Source organism: Colletotrichum chrysophilum (assembly GCF_026319265.1).
Source record: "Colletotrichum chrysophilum strain AFK26 chromosome Unknown scaffold_24, whole genome shotgun sequence".
NCBI classification, from domain to species: Eukaryota; Fungi; Ascomycota; class Sordariomycetes; order Glomerellales; family Glomerellaceae; genus Colletotrichum; species Colletotrichum chrysophilum.
The window spans coordinates 611-27,434 of NW_026517311.1; the positions used below are offsets into that span (position 1 = coordinate 611).

Below are 26,824 nucleotides of genomic sequence, written 5' to 3' on the forward strand. Positions count from 1 at the left end.
ACTTGGTAAGCGAAGAGGCGCCAGATGCAATGACCCTTGGCGGGCCGTCCAGTCACGATCGTAGATTGACAAAAACGACCGAGCCTAGTCTCAGGCGAAAGGGTCGAGCTAAATAAAAAGCGGCTTTCTTGGATTACGCCTTTTTGGTTGGATGGGAATCTGTAATAACGCAGCAGCAGCGAGCAAGTAAAAGACGGCTGAAAACTGGCCTGCTGCTGTGTGCTGCTGCTGCGCTGAGCCAAGCAAACGCCATTGCACCACGAGCAGGTTTAAGCATGAATTTAAGCGTTGTCAGCCACTGCTCCTAGCGTCGTCTTGGTATTCTTGGCATACCTCACAGCTCCTCTGGGATCTGGCGATGCTCCTCTGGGAAGGACGAGAGAGGGGGGGGGGCGTGTACTTAGTGACCAAGTACAAAAATGAATGAGACCGAGAAGATTGGTCTTGGCCCCATCCACGCCCACCCCTCCCCCCTTCAGGCTTCCGCAGCTATGGGGGCCTCGTCGGACTCTGGAGCGGCACCGGGTCCGAAGAAAAGGTTTCTGGAAAAATAGAGACGCGCCCGGCGAACGGTCAGCATGGACATCGATCCCTTTTGCTCTATACGCTGGGATTCTGCTTGGCTCACGGAAGCGAGGCGGACAAGCGCGGAATAGAACGCCAGATAACGGTACTCGAGTAGGTAGGTACGCATTCCACGGCGGCTTTGGTCTATCGCCTCGGGGTGTGCGTCCTGGGGTGGCCCATGTTTTCGACGTTCTCCCAAGTTGCCCCAAGGTTTGCCTCCGCAGCAGATAGAGTGTGCCATCAGCGCAGCCCCAACCTTCTTTTCGTGCCATCCGTCCCGAGTAAGATGCTTAATCAGACGGGGCGGCGGCTTCCACTCGTCGTTCGCTGTGAACTGTGTGTCTGTGGTGGCTTTTGGGCGACCCAGGAGGGGCCAAGGGGAAAAGCTTATTGTTAAGATCGTTGCGACCTTGTTCAAGTCCGGGTCATTCGCTTTCGGGTGAGCCGTGCTTGCCCGCGCGGGTATCTCTGACAGGATCCCCAAGGTCCAAAGGCTGATGGACGGGTTTGTCTGAGGATGCCGTGGCTGCGTGGGTATTCTCGCCCTGCAACGGATCGCCGCTGTACATCAGCGCAGAGAGAAAAGTCTATATCGCTGTTGGCTGTTACCCTCACCGAATCAGCCGCCACACACGATTCCGCGGCAGCCGGTGGGAGCCTTTTTCGAGGCACCAGAGCCTCACCACCACTGGGCTTACTGCATGCCGTTTGCAGTTTCATAATGATGATCCCGCTGCAGAAGCAGTCGAATAGGCTGAAAGGACGCGCCTTCGGGCGGGCGAAACGGCCTAGCAGCCCGCGCCCAGACGATGACTGTGCCGCCGCCGTAGTTGGAGTCGCAGTCGCCGGCGTAGGCGTAGGATGGAGGGAGGGAGGGCACAGGATGACAGCAGCAAGGCGTCAGCCCAACCAACCGCAGGCCGTCGATTTGCTTGCCCAGTGTGACCACCTCGCCCGAGCTTACCTTAATCGAACCTGCCCGCCATCCCATCTGCCTGTATGTTTGCCTGTCTGCCTGCCTGTTTGACTCCGTCTCAGGGTGCCGTTGTCCAGCAGGCTTCCTTCGCATCGGAATCTGACATGCTCTCCTTGCTGGGAGAGACAGAGTGTGTGTGATCGATCCTGCAGGAGGGTACGAATAACCGTATTTTCCTCGCTGCAGCCTGCATGCCTGTACGGAAAATGTACTTGACGTACGAATACGCTTTCCCAGCCTCCAGGTTACTTTCTCAGGGTCCCGCTGGCGTGTTGGCGTGCTCCAACATGCTGACTTGTCAACACGATTGCCAACCATGGGCTCTCGTAAGGTTGCGACCAACGAACCCTCTTCTGGAACTTGCTGCCACGCTGCACGCCGTCCGACATGTCCTACGCGGTATCCGAAGCTCAGCTCGATATCAAGGTGATACATCGCCAGGGCCAAGACTCTGGCACGTCCAGAAAGTATAGCCTCAATACAAAAGAAGGTATAATCAATGAGAAAAGCCTCCGGCTGGGCACATCATCGCTACCCTGCTCGCCCTAGCCGAAGGCTGACAATGAGCCTCCACAGGGCCCGGTACGTTTTCAAGCGGCGACAGTTGGGCGATTGTCAGCTGAGTCAACGCCTGAAGAAAACGCTTTAGCATGCCGCCAACCGACTCATACGCCCCAGTTCGCCCACAACCCAGCAGTTCGGCCGCCGACGTTCTGTTGCGTCAGGTACAGCGATGCTTGGCTTCCCACCCTGACTCGCCGCATAAAAAGGATGTGTCGTGACAGCAAACCCTAAATCAAAGTGTTGAAAAAAGAAGGGATGTCGTCTCGGAGAAGGGAAACGATAGGTATCGAGAAATAAGGATGGGCGTTCAGGGACAGGAGGCTGCCAAGGCCCCCTCGCATCAGGGACAAGAATAGATGTCGTAGGCATCGCTGGGTGTGTTTTGCTGTCGAACCCGAAGCGACCGAGCATCCCGTTTCCCTGAGAGTCTCTCCCCAGATAGATCCTTGGATGCAACCTTTTTGACATGTTGGCAACTCTTCGGCGCTTGTTCCTTGGCAGACTTATCGCCGCTGACTGAGCGGCCAAATCAGACTTGGATGTCATGATTAGTCACGTATGCTCGCAGCAGACGCCCTTGACCACGGACGGCATCATGGCTTTCAGATGTTGGCGACGATACAGGCGATTGAATCGACATCGTACTTTCACACATCTGCCAAAGCTCCGAGCTCCTTCCGAGCAAAATGCAAGATGCCTTTGCTTCGCAAGTCGTCGACGAGCTATCGCAATGTAGTGCGGCACACGCATAACACTGACTGCCCGCACTGGAATGCAACATTCCATATTGCATGCTAAACAGCGGAACTCGCGGGTGCGATGATATGACAGCTCAAGTCTAAAGCACCAAAGACGTAATAATCAGTCTTGCGAGTCAAAATATGGTCAATCTTAGCCGGCCTGCAAACTTTCTCGGGGCCACAAGACTTTCGCTTGATTGCTCTCGTGTGCGCATCAGACAGTACTCGCCCTCGCCTAGTGTAGCCAAACACAGCTAATCATCTGTTGTCTAGTTGCGTGCTTCCGCATGAAGATGCCCGGGCTGTTGTCGACAACGTTTGGGAATCGCCTGCCTTGTACATCGCATGCTGGTGCTGTACGCAGTACGCAGTGCAGACTTCCGTTGGTGTTGTGGCTGGAGTGGGCAACTTGAGCCGTTGGTGGCACCGAACGTCGGACAAAAAGCTGAGATCAAGCAAGTAACCGTTGATCACTGACGGAATCCAAATTTTCAAGGGTTGGATAGTGGCAGTTTGTGGCCGACTTGCGCCGACAGGTCGACCAGCAGGCCGCTCGTTGACGGATATGCATTCTGGGTTCAACATTGTTGAGCGCTCGCAACCTATGCCATCGAACTCAACGTCAAGATATGCTTGCTTTGAGGCGCATCCTCAGAGTCTGAAGCCTTCGACGCATCATGAGTGGGACACTTTGAGTTGGTATCATAACGAACGGGCGAGGCGTAGACGACGTCTCGTCACCTACCAACGCCCCCAAAGCCTGTTGTTGATTAGGAAAATTTTCTTGCGGAGCTTCACGTGGCCACGGCATGCCCAGTTACGGGCAACCTGCGGCTAAAGCATGCGCCAAATCTTGCCTGCGTTAGGCAGCACCCTTTCTCTGGGCCCTGTGCCTGTCGTGCCATTCGTCGACTGAAAATCATCAGAGTTCAACGAGATGGTGTGTGAGATATCTTGGTCAGGCTTAGGCTATACACCCAAGCTGCGGTCAGGCGCAGGCTAATATGGATTACGACCAGAGGCTAGTTCCGGTCTGCTTGGCGGTCAACACTCCGGCCGAGGTCCGCTTGAGCTGCAGCTAGATTACTGGTATCGCTTCTGCAACCCAAGGGTGCGGTCGACCGAAGCGTGAATGACAGCCACTAGCAATGATTATGCCATGTTGGCCCGCCGCGGAAAGGTAGAGGTGGTCTGTCACAGAAGTACTATGCCCACAACAAGCTTCCGTCTTGTTGCTGAAGGAAAGATGAACAGTCCGCCGTGAGATGGGTGTGCAGCAGGGGCCCGAACTGCATTAGCGGCGTCGAGGAGAAATCGCCTCGTCAAGAGCGGTCCATTATTTCACAACTCTAATCTGTCGTCCAGATACGATTGCTTCACATGGCCGGGCACGGCTGCCTGCTGCATCATGAAAGCACCTGGCCGTGGAGTTCAAAGTCTTGTCAGCAGGCCCTGCCCGGCGCCATAGCCAGATCCGATCACAGCGGTGAACATATCGCACGCCGCTCGTAGGATGCAGGCCGCACGTAGCGTGACGTTCGAGGCCGGCCGATTCCCCGGGGAACTTTCGAGGGTCGAGGGAACTTCTCGCTCCATGGTAGCCTTCTGTCGCAAAGGACGAGATCCTTGGCTTGCCTGTTGGTGGTTGACCTGAGCTTATTACAAAGTTCCTTTGCCATCAGTCCCTTGCGGGCAGGTGGCCGGGATACGGGTGGGCAAACGAGCGGATGTCGACAAGGGGTCCCGCTTAAACGGCACAGAACGGTGCCGCTTCACAGTCGATTTGCGGCCAGGTGCCCGGATACGTCGGCCACCGGCCAACGGTTGTTCAAAGGTTCCAGGACGTTGGTTAGCCCTAACTTTTGCAGCATCGTATTCCGCTGGTGGCCGCCCGATCGATGCATTGGCATTGAGGCAGTGCTGGCCGCCATCCACCTGCGCATGCCACACGGACGAAGATGAGATCGCAAAGAACGCAACAAATGATGTTAGCATATCAGTCATTACTTAGGCGGCCGTCTTAGCCAACGGCGGCGCTTGGTACAGAGTCGCCGAGGGCCCGAGGGCCCTGACAAGGATGGGGATATTGGCGACTGCTCAGCATCGTAACCGATGGCCCAAAAGGCTTGTCGCATGCAGCTTGGCGGCTTGTCAACAACTCAAAAGAAACACAAACGATGTGTTTTCATTGGCGACGAGCAGGCAGTAGACTCGGCGCCGGTGAACCACCACGGAGTCTTGGAAACGCCGTCTCGGCGGCAGCCTATGGGAAGCTTGGATCCCCTCGCGACCGATGGCCGCATTATCGAACGTGAACGGCGGTTGTTTCTTAGCGACTGATGGGAGTATGACCCATCGCCAGTGTTTTCAACCCTTGCAACAGGGCAGCTTATTGCGAGCGTCTCCCCTACTGCGTAGACGAGAATCGGACTGTTCCGACGATTCGCGATGGAATGCCAGATGGGCAAATCCGAAGAGCTGAACGTCTGCTCGTCAGGCCACATCATCGCCAATGGTCCCCTTGAGACCCCTCGTTTGCGTTCCCCCGGGAAAGGAGAGCCAACTCCGACAAGCTTAAAGTGGGTGTGATTCACCACGTTCCTTGGCTAGGGAAAGGCGCATAGGCCGGGAGTCTGCGCAAATTAATCGTCCCTTGGTCGTTTTTCCACAGGTAATCCCGAGGGTGTGCTTAAGCTTAATTCGATACTGAGTGTCATCACCACGCCATGTCGACCTTCATTCGTTCGACGCACGCCGTGAGCCCCACCACCTCGACTACTATCCCCTGCTTGAGCCCGAAAGCGAATGCTTCTTCCGCGGTGGGGAACTCTGTGCCCGTGGCTTAATAAGGGGGATTTCCTGTCGAAGAAAAGCTCCCGGTTGGTTGCTTACGCGGCCCTCTCAGCACATCGACGGCGTTAGGGTCGAGAGGGATGGAGTAGTCCGCACTAGTCTTTGACGGCAGAGCGCTATCGATAGCGCCATCATGGATACCTCGTGGCGTGGCATGCGGGCCGGCAAAATCGGAGTAAGCAGCAGCTCTGAAAGGCCTTTCGTATCTTTGATGTTGGTGTGAATGTCGAGACAGGCAACCACTGGAGAGGCTGTCCGTACGTACTGCGCATAATGCTCGCTCACCTACTCGCAGCGGGTTGTGGGGATGAACGGAATCCAGGCAGCGGGTTCAGCCAAGGGTCTTGTCTGTCATGCATTGTTATTGATAAGAAAGGATGCCGGATTTGATTGCCGTGAATGAGGATATCTCGCTCTCCCTGGTAAGACGGGCGCTGTGACATGGGCGCTTGGATGCCAATCAAGGTCTTGCCCCAGCCCTCCACTTCAGGCGAAGCTTTTGCTGATCTGCTGTACAGTTCAGGTGCACTTTGTTCGGCGTTTGTGCTTAAAGCCCAGGAGATGTTATGTGAGTGCGGAACTTCGGAAGACGGATCACTTAGCCAACGGTGGCCATCCGGATCCGAAAACCAGCGAAAACGACCTCTCAAGGACCTCTCAAGCAGTGGATACTGCCCAGGGACATAGCATGAATTGATGTCATTTTGGTGGGCCATCCGTGATGCACAGATTCTGGCTGGTTAAACAGTCGACAGTCCTCAGCCAGTGGATGAGAGTTTCGCGGCTTGAGTAGTGACACCGTGCCAGTTGTGCTCCGTCCTGCGTCGGTCGCCAAAACTTTCCTCGGTCGGGGCTTGGTGCCGTGACGCGCACTGTCTTCAGTCTTCGCATCACCCTCAAGCCAAGAAAGATACGCGTTTGCTCTTGGATCAATATTTTTGCCAAGCATTCTCCAAAATGCTTGGCAGATTTGGCGTGCGCATGTTTATTGCAAAGCGCCGGCTCGTTGTCAACACCTGCTGCTACTTTGGGCTTACAAGGGCAACAACTGGTGAAGCTAAGAGAGGCTCATCCCTTGGCGATGCCAGCGCCGAGCCCTGTTCATTCGGTGGAGATTCATCATTGTTGGCGGTTGTCATCGCTCTTGAGTCTATTGAGAGTATCCATCCGTATTGCCGTCTCGTCTGAGGGGTCGCAAATGCCCCAACTGATCTTCGTCCTGTCTTGCGTTGCCGTCATGCCGCTATGCCGCAATTCCGATGTGCCGAAAATCCGCATGTGTAATCAAAATCCAATCAAACTTTAGTGAACTTGAAAGACGACACAACTTGTTCCATGCTGGCAGGTCGCTGGTGGGTTTAAGCTTTTCTCTAGATGAAACTAAATTGGACGCATGCAATGAAATTGTCTGGCCTTGGGGCAAACGGGACCCGTATTGCGTATTCGCACGCACGCGCAGCGACGACTCAGCAGCGGTGAGACTTTCAGTTGCAAGTGATCTTGTCTTGGGAATGTGGGGAAGTGTCACTGGCCGCGAATTCGTCGCCGATGCGAGCGCGCCGGTGGTTCAACGTCAGCTTGCCCTAGCTCTTTGCACTGTTCGTGATGTACAGACCGTGCCTCGACGTCTGATGCTCTCGATCCTCTGCATTCTTCGGATGCTGCGTCATCTCCAAGCGCGCTTGGTCTGGGTATCTCGTTGCGGGCTAACATTGAAGAAACAGCGGATCAGTAACCCGGCGGCTGTTGAGACAATGAGCTTAGCTCTCCAAGACTTGAAGGTATTGCTGTTTCCAATTTCAAGGTCCTTTGCACACTGGCGTCGCACGAGAGCCGCGAACCAAATACCTGCTCGTGCACGTAATTTTTGACTTGTCGCAGCAGTGTCACTACAAGAGACGTGTTCTTTGCTGACTCGAAGGTTGTTGTTGGTAGCGTACAGTTTGCCATTACTCGTATGAAGACTCTTCCCATAGTCATTGAAGTTGTTTGTCATGCAGTAGAAGGCTATAGCTGTTGCGTAATTCGCCAACACCCGAGCGAACCGGCCGCCCGGTGAGAGGTTATTTATCTGCTTGTCAGAGAGACAAGTCAATGCAATTCATAGGTTTGGGGAGAAGAGCCGCAGTGATGTCGTCAAACTTTTCTCGAAAGTGATGGAGTCTTGGTCCCCTGCCACCATGCATCGCCGGATTCGCCGGGAAGAGCTCATTGCTGTTAAGCAGCCGACAGGTAACCGATGCAGTCCTGTCATGTCGCACGCTTCCAGTCTCAAGTGAGGTAACGTTCCGGTGAATTGGACCTCGAATAGTCGACATGCAGAAGGTTAGATCAAGACAAATATCAGTTGACCTGCTTAGCTTATGTCAACTCTTGCGGTGTCTTTGCTGAAAGAACGGTGAAGGAATCTGTGCCAAGTGAAGGAGAACTCGAGACATCCAGAGTTGTATTGTACAAGTACGGTATAATGATACAGGGTCTTGCGCTGTGTGACGTTCCACGAGTGTAAGACTTGGCGTGGCCGAGTCGATGAACGTGCAACTCGTGCAGAGGGCCGATCTCAGCACGAGTGTTGCTAGCTACTGGACACCTGATGGGCTTAGCAGTTTGAGTCGACTCGAACATTTCCCGTAATCATCTTCGGAATCAGAGATGGATGACATTCATCAACCTAGAGCTGCCGAAGATGGCGATCGCTTCCCTGAGACACAAGTCTGAGACTGGTCAAGGGTAACGGCACCCGTCTGTCGTGCAACCTCGCGTGACCATTCCGTGGGCTCCTGAATCTGTCATCTGCAAGCCACCGGAGGATAAGACATCAGGTTGTATACCCAGGTCTCGGGCAACAGGCTGTCTGGATGGGGACGCTGCATGCGTGGCACACAAGCACGAGGTGACTCGGTAGTGGACTCGGTCTTCAAAGGTAACACATGGCGGTCGATCGCCGTGTAACACGCGTCGTGCTTGTTTCATCAAGCCAGCTTCCAGAATCCAAGGTAGGCAAAGCTTAACGAACTCTCATTGCTGGGGCCGCCAACCGCGGTTTTGGTGATTGCAGTTCAACAGTCGCACCGACCAAACCAGCGAGGGAAAGCCACCACGTCTCTGACATTCGGAACTCCCACAAGGTAGCTGAGAAGCCTGTCAAAGCCCAGACCAAATCCACCGTGTGGGTTGGAGCCCCAACGGCGTAGGTCAACGTACCAATCGAGGTTGCCATCGACGTTGCTCGCTTCTTTGCCGTTGGACGGCGGGATCATGCCACGAGCCTCCATGGTTTCCAGCAACTCTTTCAGGCGATGCTCGCGCATAGAGCCACCAGCAATCTCGCACAAATCAGGCACCAGCAAGTCGAAGCAGTCAACCGTCGCACCAGCTTCATCAGGTTCAAGATTCGAAGAGGCTGATGTACGCATGTAGAAGGCTTTGATCTCGCGGGGGTAGTGGGTGACGAAGACGGGCATGTAAGCGCCGGCCTCATTGGTAACACCCAGGCTTTTGGCAAGGAACTTTTCGTGCTCCGAATGTAGGCCTCCTTCCCAGGTGGGCTTAATCTCGAAACGGTCTCCCTCGGCCTGAAGCAGCTTGATCGCCTCACTGTAGGTAATGCGTGGCCATCTAGATGACGGGTTTTGCATGATACCCTTCCATCGACGCTCGACTTCTTCTATTGGAACCAGATCGTCCTCGGCGGTTCGTGTCTTGCCCTGGGCTCTCCTGTGACGCAACTCCCGAGCAGCCCGCGTACCAGATAAGCCCGTAACCAGCCCACGCAGCATGTCCTCAACCAGGTCCATGACATCGTCGAGGTCGTCGACAAAGCTCATTTCGGCTTCCAGCATGTAGAACTCGCTCATGTGGCGGGTGGTGTCGCTCTGCTCAGCTCTGAATGTTGGAGAGAGGGTCCAAACATGGCCAAGCGACTGGGCCAAGGCCTCGAGATGAAGTTGAGAAGATACGGTGAGGTACTTGGGCGAGCGGAAGAACAATTCGGTCTTCTTGTTGCGACTATGGGGTGCTGGGGACGAGGTCTCGGCCGGTCCCGTGGTGACATTGAAGACCTCCCCGGCCCCTTCGCAATCAGACGATGTAATTATAGGCGGATGGGTCTGAATGAAGTCTCGAGAGGCGAAGAACTGAGTCAAAGTAGCAACGGCCTCTGAGCGCAGACGTAGGATGTTGGCATTCAGTGGTATTCGCGGTCTAAGATGAGGCATCGTGCGGAGGAATTCCGGCGTCTGATACTTTTTCTGGATGGGGAAGGTCTGTCGAAGGGCGAGTGTTAGGCGTATGGGACAAGAAAAGGAAATGAGTGCTTTTGGAGACATACCTTGGCGTCGGAAGGGCCGAGAACTTCAACGTTGTCGACCTTCAACTCGTGAGTCTGGCCGTCGGTTTTGGAGGGAACCCATGAGCCCCGTAGGCGGACTGCAGCACCGACTCGCAGGTTTGAGCTACTCGATTATGAAAAATCAGACGTTCCGAGACATGTACGAAGCTGGGGCAGCTGAGTTTGCCCACCTCTCGTCTTGGCTCCTCGAGACCATGGCCTGAAGAGGGGTCCTTGTTGAGCCATCACCAATGTTGACAAACTGCTCAGTCTTCATGTTCCGGACGGACCGAACGTAGCCGTTGACAACGACATTCTGAACTTCTGTGTCGGGTTTCCAATCCAAGAATTGCGCAACTGTCCGGCGGGACTGTGTCGTGAGCTGTCGTCTACCAATGAGGTTGGCAGAGGGGAGGGCCCTCACGAATTGGCGGGGTATCGTCATGGTTCGTCGCGACCTCGTCGAGCAGGGCAATCGCATGGGTCCCTCGTTGGTAAGAACACCGGTGTCGCCTGGCGCGATCAAATTGTGTCGGCGGCTATTCCCGGGACGATGTTGCGCGATGGAAGCGGCTGCAAGGACGACGTCGAAGGCGTCGATGACATGCGACAGACAAACAGGAGCTTCAAAAAAGCAGCTTCCACTTTGGTGGTGCTGCGCCAATGGGAAGCTCCAATGCCGCCGGACCTTCCTTGAGTCACTTTAGATTAGATAAGGAAATTGTTATCGCCGATTAGATAAGCTACGTCGCGGATAAGGAAGGTGGAAGGTAGGCAGGTACGTACTCGCGACATTGAATGCATTGAATGTACCTCGTCGAATGCGTTGCTGCTGCTTCTTTTCTCTTCCTTTGACCAACTTCAAGACAGCCTTCGATCTCCGATTCTCTCCAGTTCCTCTCTGTTCATTGTGAAAACCCAGAACAATGAACAACTCCGCCGTGCCAGGCAGCAGACAAACACACACAGGCGGCTCCTCTTTTGCGGACCGACTTGCTGTCGCAGGGACCCGGCTCAGTTCCGCCGGTCGTCGACTCCCGAGACACCAAACACCAACCCACGGGTGACGACCTCGGGATAATGCAGTCTTTGATTCGCAATCCCAGGACGTGGTCTTGGGATCAGAGCATTTCTTCGGGTCCGATACTGTTCTTCCATCTCTGCAAGCGATACTCAAATCATGCCGGATGCACCTTGTCACAGTTGTCACAGCCCCAGATGTGACTGACAAACATGGTCAAATTACGGGTTCACAGCTGCATATCCTCACAACCAATATCCTCCCAAATTTGGCATTCCCTCCGAGCATGGGTCTTGCAAGATCCACCATCCCGTCTCCCGTCTCCCGTCTTGCCTCACTCTGCTCGCCTTTTCTTCATTGCTTCCAACCCCTGGCAAATCGGACACCCTAGTGGAGATCCAAGAACCACAAAGCTGGGTTTGTTGCTTCTTCCACGCCCATTAGGTTGCTTATTTCTGCCCAGCAACATGGCTAGGCCCTGCATTCTCTCCTCCCTCCTCTTTCTATGCTATCAGAAAAGGGGCCCCCTGCTTCTTTCTGCCTTACATTCCCTTCCCTGCCTTGGCTGCTTAGCTCCCGTCCGCCCTCCCATGCTCCCCTCTGAGCCAACATGTCTGACCCTGGTTGCACTGCTTGCCCCCAATACTCTCCCCCCGGCTCGCAAAGACATCTCAAGTGAGATCTTGGGAGACAGGAAGATCTCGTATAACTGCGGCAGATTGCAGTAGTATCTCGATCGGATTCCACCAACCAAGACCACGGGAGGCTCCATGTAGCACGACCCGGGTTTCTGTATAAGCAAGACACTTCTCATCACGACCATCCGCAAACCCACCCGCTCTTTACGCGCCCTTCCTATACACTACCCTGGAATGTCGCAGACTTGACTGAGATCCGGCAAGTATTGGTTACACTCCCCTCCTTCATCCTTCACCGCTCTCGCTTGCTAGAGGCGAAGCAGCTTCTCTGTAATGGCGGCTCGAGAGAGAGAGAGAGCTATGCGCATGGTTTCTTTTTCTCTCTACCCTCCATGCCGCTTCTCGACATGGCATGGACTTTGTTGAAGCTGGATAGACTGCCTCTTCGTTGCGAGATAAATATTTAAGGTCGGCCAGAGAACTCCCGTCGACATGCTCCCGGTTCCTCATCTTCAAGCCTCTTCATCCATCCTCCATAGAGAGCAGTACTTGTCCGGATATTTGTCTGTCTCCAGTCACCTCATCCGTATTTGATCTCACTGCCACGAGACCGAGATGCCTTCTTCAAAGCCTTTGAAGATCAAGCCCTCCGAGGTTGCGGCTGACACCAAAAAGAAGCTCATTCCAGAGGTCAACAAACATTTTCGCGACGAATGGCCTCCGTACTCGGTTCTATACGCACAGCCTCTGGAGCAACTTTGCCTGAACCGTCCCAGCTTCATGAGTTCAGATCTCCCCAAATTCTGTGAGTCAAGCTTCTGGCCTCACGAAAGGTTCCCAACTAATGCCATCAGACGTCGTTCACGGAGATCCGGTTGACTGCGCCATCGGATGGGCTCAGAGCGAGGGCGTTCGCATTCCGTTCATCTGTGCTGCCAATGAGAAACGCCCGGGAGGAGACTGGGAAACGGGAGTTGTTGGATATGAGGTATGATGACGGTGGAACCGTTCTGGAGTCAACAGAAGGTTAATGAGATCTGGTACAGGAGAGACTATGCCGTCGAAGCAACCTCTCGGCAACGCTGGCCGCCCCACATCCGGAGACCTACTTGGCGTCCAACTACCCCATACCGATCGAGGGAGCCATCTACTCCCCTGACGTTGGTAAGCAATTACCGACCCACGATCTCGGAACAAGCACTGACTCCATGTCTTCAAGTCCGATTTCGCCAGTTCCAAGACAGAATCGAGTCGCTAGAGATGAAGGATTGGAGATCGCTGCCGGTCATCTCCATGCCGCCAGCGCGCTGGCCCAAGCTCACCGACATGGGCAGGAAATACTCGTTCTCGACGGAGCGTGAGCTGGTAAGGAACAAGATGCGAGCAGCGCTTCGAATTTGCGCCTCTATTGGTTACAACCATGTGGTCATTGGCGACTTTGGTCTTGGCAACGGATATCGCAACCCGCCCAAGGAGTTGGCAGAGCTCTGGCGCGAGGTCTTTCTCTACGATCCGGAATTGAGGGGTCAGTTCTCAGCCGTCATGTTTGCCTTCGAGGACGACCGACAATGTACGGCCAAGTGCATCCTTGACGATATCGCCAAAAAGAGTAAGGGCAGCAGCAGCAGCAGCTCGAAGAGCAAGTCCAAGAGTAGCTCGTCGTCATCGTCAAGCTCCAGCAGCTCATCCGGCCACAAGAGCGACTTCAAAATCTTCAGCGACGTCTTCGCTCCCAATGAAATCGCACGAGTCCGAAGCCAGCCCGACCCGCGCTACGCCTTCTCTGCGATCATGGACGGTTCTTGACCGACACGTTCTTGGCGCATCACTGATGGGCTGCTTGTCTCAGTCGTGGGTGCTCAGCATGAGCCGGTGAGACTGGGACGTACGTCAGGCGGGCTGAAGCAGCATACCATGGGAGAAAAGATTTGTCTTTTGGGCACGGCCTTGTCATGTCGACATGATGAATACAAACAAAGGGTGTTTGTATGTCTCGCGACCCATGCACTCGTACGCCATCAGACAGCCGCTTCCCTGTCCGGGTCTTCCTATTGGTTCGCAACCAAAGGACAGGGAGTCCAGCATCCGCGTTATTTGGTCAGCTTTTCAATCTAGCGGCCCACGCTCTTTTCTTTTTCTGCCCCTGCACACATCGGGCTGAGGCTCCTTGCGATCTCGAGGGACCCCAGATCTACAACGTCGGGCGCCAACAGCAAGTCCTGACGGGTCTGTTGGGAGGGAGCTATGATTTTCCCTGGGTTTTCTTTTGTTTTCAGTCTTCACGGAAGCCTGCATCACTATCGTGGTAGGCATGGTCTGCGATATAGTCGTGGCTGGCGGCGTTCTGGCGAGTCGCGAAGTTTGGTCAGGGTCTATGTAATTGAGTGTGTTCTGAGAGCCTTGGACGCGTTTGGTGATTTCCAGCACGTTAAACCTATTCCCCTCGCAGACGAATCTCAATTTGGACATATTGTTCGATCATTCCATCACATTTTCTCTTTACGAACAGCATTTAATAGGCACGCACCCCGGGTGACGAGACGCAGGGGGCAGGCATCGTTCCTCCAGCTTGCCGGGACGTCGAATCGGAGACGGTCCTGACATCCGCCTCATTTTCCGAAATGATATTTCAAATCAGTCAGTGACACAACTACGAATCAACACACTGTCTCTTCCACCAGGCTGTTCATCTCCCAGTGTGCAGAGATCTTCGACTCATTGTCACGGTGAGGCTGAAGTCAACTTACGATTCTAACTTCGATCATCAGACCACCGAGTCTTTGGCAGACGCCTGGCGGCAGCCCCGTTCGGCCTTCACAATGCCAACAACATCAGAGCTGGCTCATTCACTCGTTCATCCACGTCTCGCCGAATTTGCCCTAGCGTCAACGGCAAACCTAGAATCCGTGGAGGTGGAATGGGCCAGCAGACCAGCATGTCTCTGCCTGTTCGTATTCGTCCCGTCCCATTCGGTCCTGTCGAAATCTGCCCAGCACGTGCTGCGGCGGGACAACAGACGAAAAAAAGCAAGGAACGACTCGTCTTGTCCGCAAGCAACAGGCCGCGGCTTCCTTCGAAGGGCAGTCATCCCGAAGGCCCCCCCGAAGGGAGAAGAAAGTATTTTGCATGAGTCTACATTCTGCGTCCTCTAGCGATGATGGGCAACGGGACGTCCTCGACACGGAATGATAGGCTAGCAAAGACTAGCACCCAGGCGGGATCTTCGACAGGGTTTGCCTGCGTCGGAAGGTATCCCATGCTTGCTTTTTCGGGAGCTGACATGATTTTAGATGCAAACAATGCTCCTTGGTGTCCTCGTCATTACTTTGTATGCACCTCGACGCAAGCCAAACAGCAGGGGCCCCCATAATCCAAATAACAAATCCTTGCTCCTCATGTCAGATCTTGGTCAGGGGTGTACGATCATCTCGATGATTAGGTATCACTGCGTATCCCCTGCCGCATTGGCCCCCACTCCCAGAACATCAGGCAAGAGGTGCTGGAGGACTATCTAGGTGGACGCCGAGTCAGAAAAGAGAATCTACGGTATCCTGACTGCTGCCGTCACTTTTCAGTTTTCACGACCTGAAGGCTGGCATCTTCGAGGCTTCTGTGTGACGGGTCATTACGGCCGAGACATGAAGAGGCCTCACTTACGGCCTTTAGGAGGGGTTGGCTCGAGCCGTCGTCGAGGGTCTTTCTCACCTTTCGGGACTTTTTTTCAACAAGCAAGAGAAACACACGACTTTATCCCGGCCTTTTGGTTTTGGGTGCCAAGGGGAGTGAAGGAAGGGACACATAATGCGTAGGAAAGAGGGAATATTTCTCGACCCCTGACCCGGGCTGACGCCACCCGAGCCCGACCACGCGGAACCGGAGAGGACAACGCTCCTCGAGGCACGCAGCCTCGTTCAGGCCCTTACATCGGACATCCAATCATGCGGGACATGGGACCTCTGAACCAACTCCCTTTCCATTCTTTGGTGTGGTCGGTTACACAAACACGCACGCACACCCGCAAGGAGGCGGGGTGAAGATGCCCAAGACAGCTCGCGAGGACTATCTCTATTAGGGAGCACCGTGGGCATCATCATCCTCTTCTGTCGAAGTGGGTGCAACAAGACTGTTGTTCAGAAATGGGCGTTGCTTTTCCACTTGATGATGAGGTTTCCTCTTCCGGATTGGCCCTCGAGAGTCTATGATACTTGCTATTGCAGCCACGCTCTATCTACAACATTCTGCGCGGTTCGTCCCATGAGCGGCTCCTACCGGCGACCCGTTAGCTGACCGCCACCTTTCTCTGGATGGCCGGGAAGGGCTTGTAACCGTCAAGACGGACGTCGACATGGGATGGGACGGAAGCCCGCCTCTGGGTCAAATTACCATCCATTAGGCCAATGCGTCGAGCGGAATCGTTCCCGGCCGCGTCCAGGCGGTTCTTCTTCCATGCGCGCAAGACTCTTCTTCACCGCCCTCAGCAGGCAACCTACCACAAAGGCACCCGTCCCGTGAAAGTTTCCCACTTTGGCATGTTGGACCGCAGTGCATCCTAGGAATCAGTTCATGTCCCTAGTCCCGGACGAAGATTCCGCCCGCCCTACGACGGCGTTCCAGACCACTGAGACACTGGAGGACCGCCTCGCAGGGACTCGCTCGACAGACACTGACTCTTTGTTTCTCTGGTGAAAAGCAAATGCAGCGATCTCCGTCAGGGATTCACATTCAGCATCGCCGCGCCTCCCACCCCCCCTTTCTCTCCCATTTTCCCGGTCCATCCAGCAGGCGGGAACCCGTCGATCACCTCCCATCGACCGCCTTCCAGATCATGCACAACACACGCCCCCTCCTCCCGTTTCCCTTTCCCTTCAATACGGCCTTGGCCTTGGAGCTGGCGGGCGGGGGTTTGAAAAGCGGCAGCCTGCATGTTTCACTGCCCTGGGATTCAACGTCAACCACTCGTCTCTCGCCTGATTATACCACGCGCTGCCGAACAAATGCAATCATGTATGGATACCCGATGAGCCATTCTAATGCAAGAAAACCCTTCCTCGTGGGGAACAAACAAAAGCACACAGAATTGGGAACCCTCACACTCGGCGGCAAGAACGAGGTATTCCTCATGTACGCCCCGTAAGTTGTCTCAGCCAGAGAACACCAGACTTATCCTTTTCCCAGCCCAGCGCAGGGAATCAATCAAACCCATGACGGAAGAGAAAGAGCCCCCGCCCCATGCCGTGTGAAGCTTGGCAAACCGGTAGAGTCCGCGGTTCATCCATACCGAAAGGCCATGTCAAATGTCTCGTCCGCCTTTCCCAATCTGTCGTTACCAGCAGCGAAGAACGGGTTAGCCTGCGCCGTACATGCCTCCCCAAAGAATAACTCCCCCATCTTCTGTCAGAAATCACATCTCACAATCTCATTATTCCTGAACCCCCCCCGGTCTTCTTTGATCACAACGCCGATTTGACTCTTTTGGTTTTGTCCCAGGTTAGCAGGAACTGGGCGGCACAGGGGGCGGGCACAGGTAGTTAGTTTGATCAGATGACAGGCGGCACCCCCACCCCCTTGGGTCCGTTCAGCTCGTCCACCCGCTCCCTTGGGATAGACACTTGCGAAAGATAGAGGCCCGGGCTGCCTTCCATGTAGATGTCTCTCGACTAATTGCGCCGTTCTTGGGACTATCTTTGGCGGGAGCGGTGATGACGTTCGCTGCCTGGGCAGATTTACGTTGGGGGCGCCGCGTCGACCATCTCTCTCTCTCTCTCTCTCTCTCTCTCTCTCTGCCATGTCTTACGCGTTGGGCCGCAGGGATCTTCATCACGGTCGATGCGCATTATCCAAGAATCATGACGACTGGGCCAGAGTGAAGGGCATGTGAACATTGGGCGCAAGACGAAAAGGGGGAGGCAAATATTGGGCCTTCTGGGAGCTGTACCGAGGTTGAATAGAAAGCGGTCTCGAGAATTTGAGCATCACTTGTGCTGTGTCACCTCTCATTTTCGCAGTGTCACGACAGCGCGTTTCGTAAAGGCACAGCGCTGCTCACCGCCTCGATGGTGAGGTTTCGTACACGCAAGCAAGCAAGAGGGCAGCAGTGGTATGAAGCACGTTGCGTTCCAGGCGCACCGAGACAGGAGCTCTGTAACGGGAAGTTCCAAGCGGGATCCATGGATGAGGAAAGGGCCGTGTTAGTTCACGTACTCGACCAACGGCGGGTAGTTCGTTCAGCACGAGCTGGGGAGGTATTCTTTTTTTCTTGGACTGTTTTGCGGAGGGACGGAGGCCCCCTTGGACACCGCCCACCAAAATGTATATGCATTTATGGAAAACGCTCAAAAACACGAGAGAAGAAGAAAACATAGCTTGCCGCATCGCCCACGCCCACGCCGCAACCCGACTCCTTTTGCCCACTACTACCAAATCACTTTAGTAACCTTTTTCCTACCAGTAATTAGGCCGCAGGCCAGCGAAGCCGGCTAGGGCGTTGGCGTCCGTCAACGGGTCGTCTCTCTTTCTCTGGCCGGACAGCTACGTAGTCACATTAGTAAGTGTTTAGGGGGTAGTGATAGGGGCAATATCGTACCTCGAGCTGCACACTCCTGTGGAGGTGGACGAGCCAGTCGACGTAGCTCTGGGCCTCGTTGTTCCTATCCTCGACCAGCATGCGCGCGAACTCGTACTCGGCGCCGTCGATGCCTTGCCTTGCCAGCTGAATGCCCAGGCCCTTGGACCCGCGCATCGTCTTGAGGAACTCGACAATGTTGCGGATCTGGGCGTTTAGGTGCGTCTGGAGCATGGGCAGCGACGACGTGTAGGCGTCGAGGCTCTGGAGGGTCGTCTTGTCCTCGCCGAAGAGGTCTGCAATGAGGTTCGGTGACGTCTGCGCGTGGAACCAGAGAAGGCATTGCTGGCCGTTGTCGACGAGGTAGACGCCGCCGGGCTCGACGCGGGAGAAGGACGTCCTGATGGCGGGGGGCACCTTGAGGTGGCCTGACTCGTCGGGGAAGCCTTCCTCGGGTGCGAGGTTGTGAACGGGGATCATGCGCGGGTAGAGGTAGAGGCTGAGTTCCATGGCGCCCATGGAGCGGATCATGCGCATCTCGTGTACTCTGCGGTCGGAGCTTTCGTTGCCGCCCTTGAAGGCGCGGCACTTGACGAGGCCGAGCATGTACATTGAGAACTCCTTGAGGCGCTCCGGCATGACGAGCTGGCCGTCGGGCTGGGCTGCGGTGAGGAAGTTCTTGCGGTAGCACGAGAGGATGTCGATTGTCCTCTCGGTGAGATGGTTGCGGACGTCCTTGAGAGACGCGGAGGTGGTGGCCAGTTTTGTGCTTGCTTCCTTGGCGAGGATAGCGACCACGGCGTCCTGGTCGATGAACTTCACAGAGTCTCGCGGGTTGTCACAGACGCTAGCAATGATGTTGGAGCAGCGTACTCTGCGTTGACCTGATGCCGTGGTGTAGAGAAGGGCGGATTGGAAGTGCGCGTCCAGCTTGGAGTCGAGCTTTCCATCGTAAGAGAATGTGACACCCATGGCCTTGTCGGCGTCGATAACTCCAATCTCGAGGTCTGCACCAAAGGTGTGGTGAATGAAGTTGCCGTGGTAGCCGTTAATCTGCAGCCCGTTCGAGCAGCGGACCTTCATGAGAGCCTGGAAACCGGTCTCGCGAGTGACCGCGTGCTTGATCTCCATCGACAGCTTAGTGTTGTCACGCTGACCGATAAAGTTGGGGTAGTAAAACGTTTCGCCGCCCGTTGAAGCCGCGATGTGGCCAACAGTTGCGATGTCAAGGTAACCGCCGGATGGTGAGGCGAGGAAGAAGTCGGCGCCGATACCGGTGGCGACCATCTTCTCAGCAACCTTCTTCCAGGCCGGGTGTTCCGTAGAGAAGAGCTTCTTGTCAATCTCACCGCCTGGGTGCTTGCCGTCGTCCCTAAGGAACAGACGGCCGGGGCCCCATGTGGGCAGCGCAGCCAAGGAGCAGACAATCTTTCCGCCAGTCTTCTCCAGTGCGGCAACCGCCGAGTTAAGAGTAGCTAGGAGAGCAGGCTCGGGATTCTTGATATTGGAGAACATGGTGGGAAGCATGGTGAGCAGGGAAGTGATGACAGCCCTGAGACTATTAGTCATGTCACTGTGGCCGTGAGTTTGGGAGCTTACTTGGACTCGTAAGGATCAACAAAGAGGCCGTCGCTCAGGGGCACGAAGGGGTCCTCGAGATCGGGCATGATCATCATCTGAGCTTGATCCAGGGAAGGCTTCGCCTGTCAGCGTTGCTTTTCAAAATCACAGACGAGCCACTTACGCTGACGTTGTAGAAGTGAATATCCTTGTCGTATGTCACGAAACCGACCTTGGCACCCTCGGGGATTACACGCTTTGGCTCGCCATTTTCGTCCCGCTCAGCATCCTCGCCACCGTAGAGCGCCGCGAGAACACCTTCGCAGAAGGACTCGATAAATCCCTTGTTGAAAGACTCCTGGGTGACGTCAATCACAAACAGCCAGCGGAGGCCTGTGGGCTCCTTGGTCCAGTACTCCTTAGGTACAACGAACTCGACGGTTCCCCTGGTAAGCTCGGGGCGCTGGTCGCGGTCTACTCTTACACCCTGGGGGGTGAGGGCGGAGAAGTATTCGGACGGGGTATCATTGGGGTATGTGCACAGGTTGCAAACGAACTTATTGCCGCCGGACCGGAACATCATGAAGGGGTTGATGTAAGCTCTGCAGCGGCGACATCTCGGGGGGCCAGACTCGCCAAAGTCGAGGACGGGAATCTCGAGTTCACCGGGCTGCAGGGGTGCCAGTGGCTGGAGGAGAAGACCCATGGGAAGGCCGGTCAGGGCGAGCCCCTCAGCACTCGCGGGAATGCTGTTCAACGTCAGGCGAGCGAATTTCGGCGAGGCATTGCCCTGATCGAAAGCAACGTAGGAGACGGTAGCTGGGGGAGGCAGGTGCTTCTCGAAGGTGGGGTAAACATTCGAGAAGTAGTGTTGCTGGAGGGAATCGCGGGACACGGGGACACTCGGTAGGTCATCGAGAGAGAGCTTCTGGTGTCCGCCGGTCTGGACGACGGCCGGGGGACCACCGGCATCGGCGCCGTTCCGGGTTGCGAATTCGGCCTGGGTCGCGGGGATACCGGGGGTGAAGGTTTGACCAGCCGCGGCCGGGAATTGGTTCATCGCAGGGGTAATCTGGGGGTTGACATATTGGGCCTGCGAGGGATCGGCATTCAAGAAGGCCGTGGCCGGGGTACCGGGGGGAGGCATGCCATTGAAAGCTTGCGAGGACCCTGTGGCCTCGACTTGGTGGTATGCATGGCGATCCTTCTTCTTCTTCCTCAGAGTGTTGTGGCCATCGCCGGGACCCAAAGACATGCCACCCATCTGCGCCGCCAAGTTCTCCTGGGACTGGAAACCCGGGCTCTGAGCGTAGGGCTGACCTTGAGGAGCGCCGTACGGTGAGCCTTGAGGCTGCGCCGAGCCGGGCATGGGCGGTTGGCCGCCATAGTATTGTTGTCCCGGCGCGGGAGGGGCTCCGTAGGGCGCGCCCTGCTGGTATGGCTGCCCCGCGATGGGAGGGGAGAACTGGGGAGGTGCCGGCTGTGTCGATCGGTTCGGGTTCGAGGGGTCCTGCTCGCCCTGGCCCAGGTGGTGATATGTGCTGAAGTCGGACATGGTTACAGGAGGTGTGCGGTGCTCGACTGCTCGGGGGTTGGCGTGATCCTAGGAATCGTTCTCGATGCTCGTGGTCGGGAGGATCGTATTAGGTGTGGGCAGCTACTGATGGAGGAGTATGTAGCTGAGCTGTAGTTGGAGCTATGGTGCCCGGTTGTAGTTGGAAATCGAAAGGGAGCTTCGCGGAGAGATTGTCGATATGTGCGCACGCATTCAAGAGTGCGCCATTCTCTAGGAACTTTCGATAAATGTCGTCGTTCGAGGGCCAGCCGACTTGACCAAATAAAAAAAAAGTAAAGTGACGGCTCGAATTGTGTCCCCTTTGCAGCAACACGCTTGTTGACCACGTATCGACAGGGATCTGGACCAAATTGACACGATAACTTTCCGATGCGTTTTTCCAGACCGATGAGCAGCGGCACCGAGGGGCCAGCCTGGAACTTTTCCATCCAATGCGGGAGCTTCAGCTGCCCCCCGTTGCACCTGCCACTTGCAAGAGGACCCCACTTTATGCAGCTTGACCGAGCTAGACCGCACTGGGAGCGGAAGAACTCACCGCCGCTCCGATCTCAGCAGGGCTGGCCCCACAGTGACGGATCTCTTGCTGGAGCTTCCGTGGCCCCTGCACCTGCTCTTCGCATTGAAGACCAGAGACCAGAGCATACGGTGCCTGGCAAGGTTCCGGGTACGTACCGCGTCTTGCAGCACCCGGTTCTCATGATCCTGGATTCTTTTACGCGACAGTCAAACCTCGACTCGCAGCTCGCTATTCGACTACAACACGCAATCGCTCGTCCTGGTCGCTGCGCCAGCAACATGGTCATCGCTTGACGAAGATCACTCGAATTACTATTTGCCATCATCGGTTGCAGTCAGACACTGGACGATGCATCGCGACCCTTGGCCATAAACAGCAAACATGTTTACCTTCTGCCCCCTCCAGGGCGCTCTTTCCGAGTCGTCGGCATCGCAGTCCATTCTCGAGCTTGATGGAGGTGTCAAGATCCTGATTGATCTCGGATGGGACGAGTCTTTCGATGTTGAGAAGCTGCGGGAGCTCGAAAAGTACCGTACCCTCTGCCGATTGAATGCGCTTCATGATACTTACACATGCCTACAGACAGGTCCCGACGCTGTCCATTATCCTCCTGACCCACGCCACGACGTCGCATCTCGCTGCGTTCGCACACTGCTGCAAGAACTTTCCTCTATTCACGCGCATTCCCGTGTACGCGACTCGTCCTGTCATCGACCTCGGTCGCACCCTCACCCAAGACCTCTACGCATCGACCCCTCTGGCTGCGACAAAGATCCCTCACGGTTCCCTCAGCGAGGCGGCCTACTCCTACTCCCAGCAACCGACCGGCGACAGCGACTTTCTCCTACAAGCGCCGACCCCCGAAGAAATTACACGATACTTCTCCCTTATCCAACCTCTCAAGTATTCGCAACCTCACGAGCCGCTGCCGTCCCCATTCTCCCCGCCCCTCAATGGTCTCATGATCACTGCCTATAATGCGGGCCACAGTTTAGGAGGAACGATATGGCATATACAGCATGGCTTGGAATCGATCGTCTATGCGGTGGACTGGAACCAGGCAAGAGAAAATGTCTATGCCGGTGCCGCATGGCTAGGAGGAGCGGGCGGTGGCGGTGCGGAGGTTATTGAACAACTACGCAAGCCCACCGCACTGGTTTGCAGCAGTCGTGGTGCGGAGAAAGTTGCCCAGGCAGGCGGTCGCGCAAAGCGTGACGAGCAGCTGGTCGACATGATCAAGCTTTGCGTCAGTCGAGGAGGCACTTGCCTAATCCCCGTCGATTCAAGCGCTCGTGTTTTGGAAATCGCGTATCTGCTCGAGCACACATGGCAGGTCGACTCCGAGACTGATGACAATTCTCTAAAGGCAGCCAAGCTCTACCTCGCTGGACGGAATATGTCAAGTACGCTCCGGTATGCGCGAAGCATGCTGGAGTGGATGGACGACAATATTGTCCGGGAGTTCGAATCAGTTGCTGACGGTCAGCGCAAAGCAAACGGCGCAGATGGGAAGACCAAGGAGGCTGTGCCCTTTGATTTCAGGTATCTCAAACTGGTGGAGCGTCGAGCGCAGATCGAGAAGCTGCTCTCTAGCAGTGGCGGCAACGTTCAATCGGAAGGCAGAGTCATTCTTGCGAGCGATGACACTTTAGAATGGGGCTTCTCTAAGGATTTGATCAAGGGTCTGGCAAAAGACTCCAGGAACCTCGTCGTCTTGACAGACAAGCCGCCAAAATCTCGAGCGGAACAGCCATCAATAGCAAGAACCCTGTGGGACTGGTGGACAGAACGTCAAGATGGCGCCACGGTGGAGCAGACGAGCAGCGGCGACAGCATCGAGTTTGTGTATGGCGGCGGGCGAGAGCTGGAGATTCAGGAGGCCAAGAGACAGGCCCTCGAAGGAGACGAATTGACCGTTTACCAGCAGTGGCTAGCAACGCAACGACAGCTTCAGGCCACACTGCAAAGCGGTGGTGGAGCATCATTGCAGGCACCGGCAGATGCAGCTGATGACGTTTCATCAGAATCCTCCTCAGACTCTGGCGAATCCGACAATGAGCAACAAGGAAAGGCTCTCAACATCTCAACAACCATGGGTCAGGCAACACGGAAGAAGGTTGTGTTGACGGACGAGGATCTGGGCATCAACATTCTGACAAAGAAGCGTGGTGCTTATGACTTTGACGTGCGAGGTAAAAAGGGCCGTGAACGTTCTTTCCCCTTGGTCATGCGCAGGAGGCGTGACGACCAGTTTGGAGATGTCATTCGCCCCGAAGACTACCTCCGAGCTGAGGAAAAGGAGGAAGATGTACCTGACACCGAAATGCGTGGCGACGATGACGAGGACCGACTAGGAAAGAAACGCAAATGGGATGATGCAAGCACCAAGGGCGCCAACAAACGCCAAAATGCAAAGACAGCTGGAGACGACCGGGATGGCACGGCAAGCGAGGATCATGTGGCTGATGAGCTGGATGACGTGGAAGACACTGTCGAGGAAGAGATACAAGGACCTTCAAAGTTGATTCTATCTTCAGAAAAGGTCCCAGTCAACCTGCGTATCGCCTTTGTCGACTTCAGCGGTCTACACGACAAGAGGAGTTTGAACATGCTTATACCACTAATCCAGCCTAGAAAGCTGATTCTGGTCGGCGGTACGACGGAGGAGACCACAGCGCTTGCAACAGACTGCAAGAAGGCTCTCGCTGCGCAAATCGGCGCATCAGAAGAAACCGTCGTCGATGTTTTCACCCCGTCCATGGGCACCTGGGTGGACGCTAGTGTCGATACCAATGCTTGGGTGGTCAAGCTGACGGACAGCCTGGTCAAGAAGCTCAAATGGCAAAACGTGCGGGGCCTCAGCATCGTCACAATTACAGGCCAGCTCGTAGCGGAGGCTCTGGCAAAGGAGAAGCTGGCGGAGAAGGACGACGGGGCCAACAAGCGGCAGAAGACGGAGGCGGAGGATGCCGATGCGGCCCAGGAAGACGCCGACGCCGAGGTCGAAGTCGTGCCAACGCTGGACCTGCTGCCGATGAACATGGCCTCGGCTGTGCGCTCGGTCGCGCAGCCGCTGCATGTCGGCGACCTCAGACTCACGGACCTGCGGAGGGCGATGCAGTCTGCGGGGTACACGGCCGAGTTCAGGGGAGAAGGCACGCTCGTCATCAACGGGGCCGTGGCGGTGCGGAAGACGAGCACGGGCAAGGTGGAGGTGGAGAGCGTGGGCATCACGGACGCTGCGACGATGATGCAGCACCGGAGCACATTCTACGAGGTCAAGCGGATGATTTACGACGGTCTGGCGGTGGTTGCTGGTGCCTAAAGAACGAGAAGTTGTTTTCGAGAATTGGGGATGAGATCTCTTGTAAGATTTAAAATACGGCTTTGCGGGCTTTTTTCGGAGGGGCTGGAATAGAACCGCCTTTAGACTTTTGGTCTTGACCTCAGCTTTGACACTCTTTTCTCGTGAAATTCGTATTTGTGATGAGGCAAGTCAGTTGTGCGAGTTGAACAGGTTTGTGTTGGAAACGTATGCGGTCTTCACACGGTGTTGGAATTTGATACTTGATAGAGAGGCTAATGTCCACGAAGAGTAACATATAAGTGAGGCTCCGTTACGTTGCCAGTGAAACTGAGATCTGCTTTTTACTGATTTGGAACTTTCAGCCTGAAGTTGCTATCTTGATATTAAAACGGATGGACTGCTGCTTCTATAACGTATGTGAAGAAACTTTCCATGGCTCATCCGGTAAGAGGCGACCTTGTAAAGTGTGGATCTGGACGCGTCGACCGAAACGAGGTGGCATTCCGGTTAAAATTCAGTCTGAGTGCGTCAAGTGTAGCGTGAACGATTTCTCGTTTGCTGTCATACTCTCCCTGCCGGGGCATTAGAGCCTAGCCTGACTAGATTTGACAGTGACGTTGAGGAAGTGCGGGAATTCAAGTCGGTTTCTGGAGAATTGCAACATACACGTTGTATATTGAAAAAAATATTACTCGAAGTCAGTAAATCATTCGATGTACATGGAAGCTCCAATGCGTACGTGACGCACTACATCTAAAAGCACACAAGATTATGTCACACCTTGTCGGACAGCACTGGAACGTAGTCTAAAGCGTATCGCAAGATGACCAGCTGGTACGATACAACCCCGAACCATTCGCAGCATCCTAACAGCCTAGGTTTTGTAGCTGGGTTAGCAGTCTGCGATGTCACTCAAGACAGGCGAGAGATGTCAGAATGGGTAGAACTGCCGTCATTTTGGATGCCTCATCTTCTTTGCGTCTTTGATATGGAATCATGTTTACGCAGTCGCGGTCTTCTTTCATAGGATATGGAATGCAGGACAGAGGGCACTTATCCTGGTGGCTAGATGCACAGGCAAGACTTGTCGACAGGGGCTGAAGAGGATCAAGAACATCCTTCCGGAGGAGTCTCGAACGCTCGACGATCGGCTTCTTTAGCTTGTCTGTACATGCTCATGCGAGTGGCATAACGCGTCAGTTCTCACTTGACAACACCATTCTCGGCTCCTCCTTACTGACTTCTCGACAGCGTTGAAAAGCTTCTGCAGTTTGAAACCTGTCTCCCGGACATCTCAGGGCCGTCCTCATTACGAGGGAGAAGATATTAGCACGGTGGAAGCAGCGCTTGGTAACATCTTCCGTTGGATCACGTTGACGAGAATATATAACGGTGTACTTATGGTTGGCAAGGACGAGAGACACCAACTCATCGACAGCCATAGAAACAAACGTGAACGTATCTGACTTACATGTTCCAATAGCGTCAAATGCATAGACTTCTAAGCTAACATCTACTTCATGTTGTTCTGCACCGCTTCGCTGCCTCATCTGACTCTGCAAATGCGGTCTGAAGAAACAGCCCAGGCATTCGGTATTGCAACCTGCGCTGGA

General features: G+C 55.0%; 4 protein-coding genes across 4 annotated transcripts; 2 read left to right on the forward strand and 2 right to left on the reverse strand.

The window, feature by feature from the left end:
• Nucleotides 1-8,759: 8,759 nt before the first annotated feature.
• COL26b_004053 (uncharacterized protein) lies at nt 8,760-10,475 on the reverse strand (the record flags this gene model as incomplete). The annotated part of the gene is made up of 3 exons (XM_053176937.1): nt 8,760-9,965; nt 10,031-10,154; nt 10,222-10,475. The coding sequence occupies 3 exons, from the start codon at nt 10,473-10,475 to the stop codon at nt 8,760-8,762; spliced, it is 1,584 nt and encodes a 527-aa protein (XP_053039006.1).
• A 1,829-nt stretch (nt 10,476-12,304) lies between these two features.
• Nucleotides 12,305-13,495, forward strand: COL26b_004054 (uncharacterized protein; the record flags this gene model as incomplete). The annotated part of the gene is made up of 4 exons (XM_053176938.1): nt 12,305-12,494; nt 12,544-12,677; nt 12,736-12,853; nt 12,909-13,495. The coding sequence occupies 4 exons, from the start codon at nt 12,305-12,307 to the stop codon at nt 13,493-13,495; spliced, it is 1,029 nt and encodes a 342-aa protein (XP_053039007.1).
• Nucleotides 13,496-18,130: 4,635 nt separating this feature from the next.
• COL26b_004055 (uncharacterized protein) lies at nt 18,131-21,366 on the reverse strand (the record flags this gene model as incomplete). Its single annotated transcript, XM_053176939.1, has 4 exons — nt 18,131-18,217; nt 18,273-19,803; nt 19,851-19,954; nt 19,996-21,366. The coding sequence occupies 4 exons, from the start codon at nt 21,364-21,366 to the stop codon at nt 18,131-18,133; spliced, it is 3,093 nt and encodes a 1,030-aa protein (XP_053039008.1).
• Nucleotides 21,367-22,285: 919 nt separating this feature from the next.
• On the forward strand, nt 22,286-25,229 carry COL26b_004056 (uncharacterized protein; the record flags this gene model as incomplete). The annotated part of the gene is made up of 2 exons (XM_053176940.1): nt 22,286-22,431; nt 22,487-25,229. 2 exons carry the CDS (start codon nt 22,286-22,288, stop codon nt 25,227-25,229), a joined length of 2,889 nt encoding a protein of 962 aa, XP_053039009.1.
• Nucleotides 25,230-26,824: the final 1,595 nt, after the last annotated feature.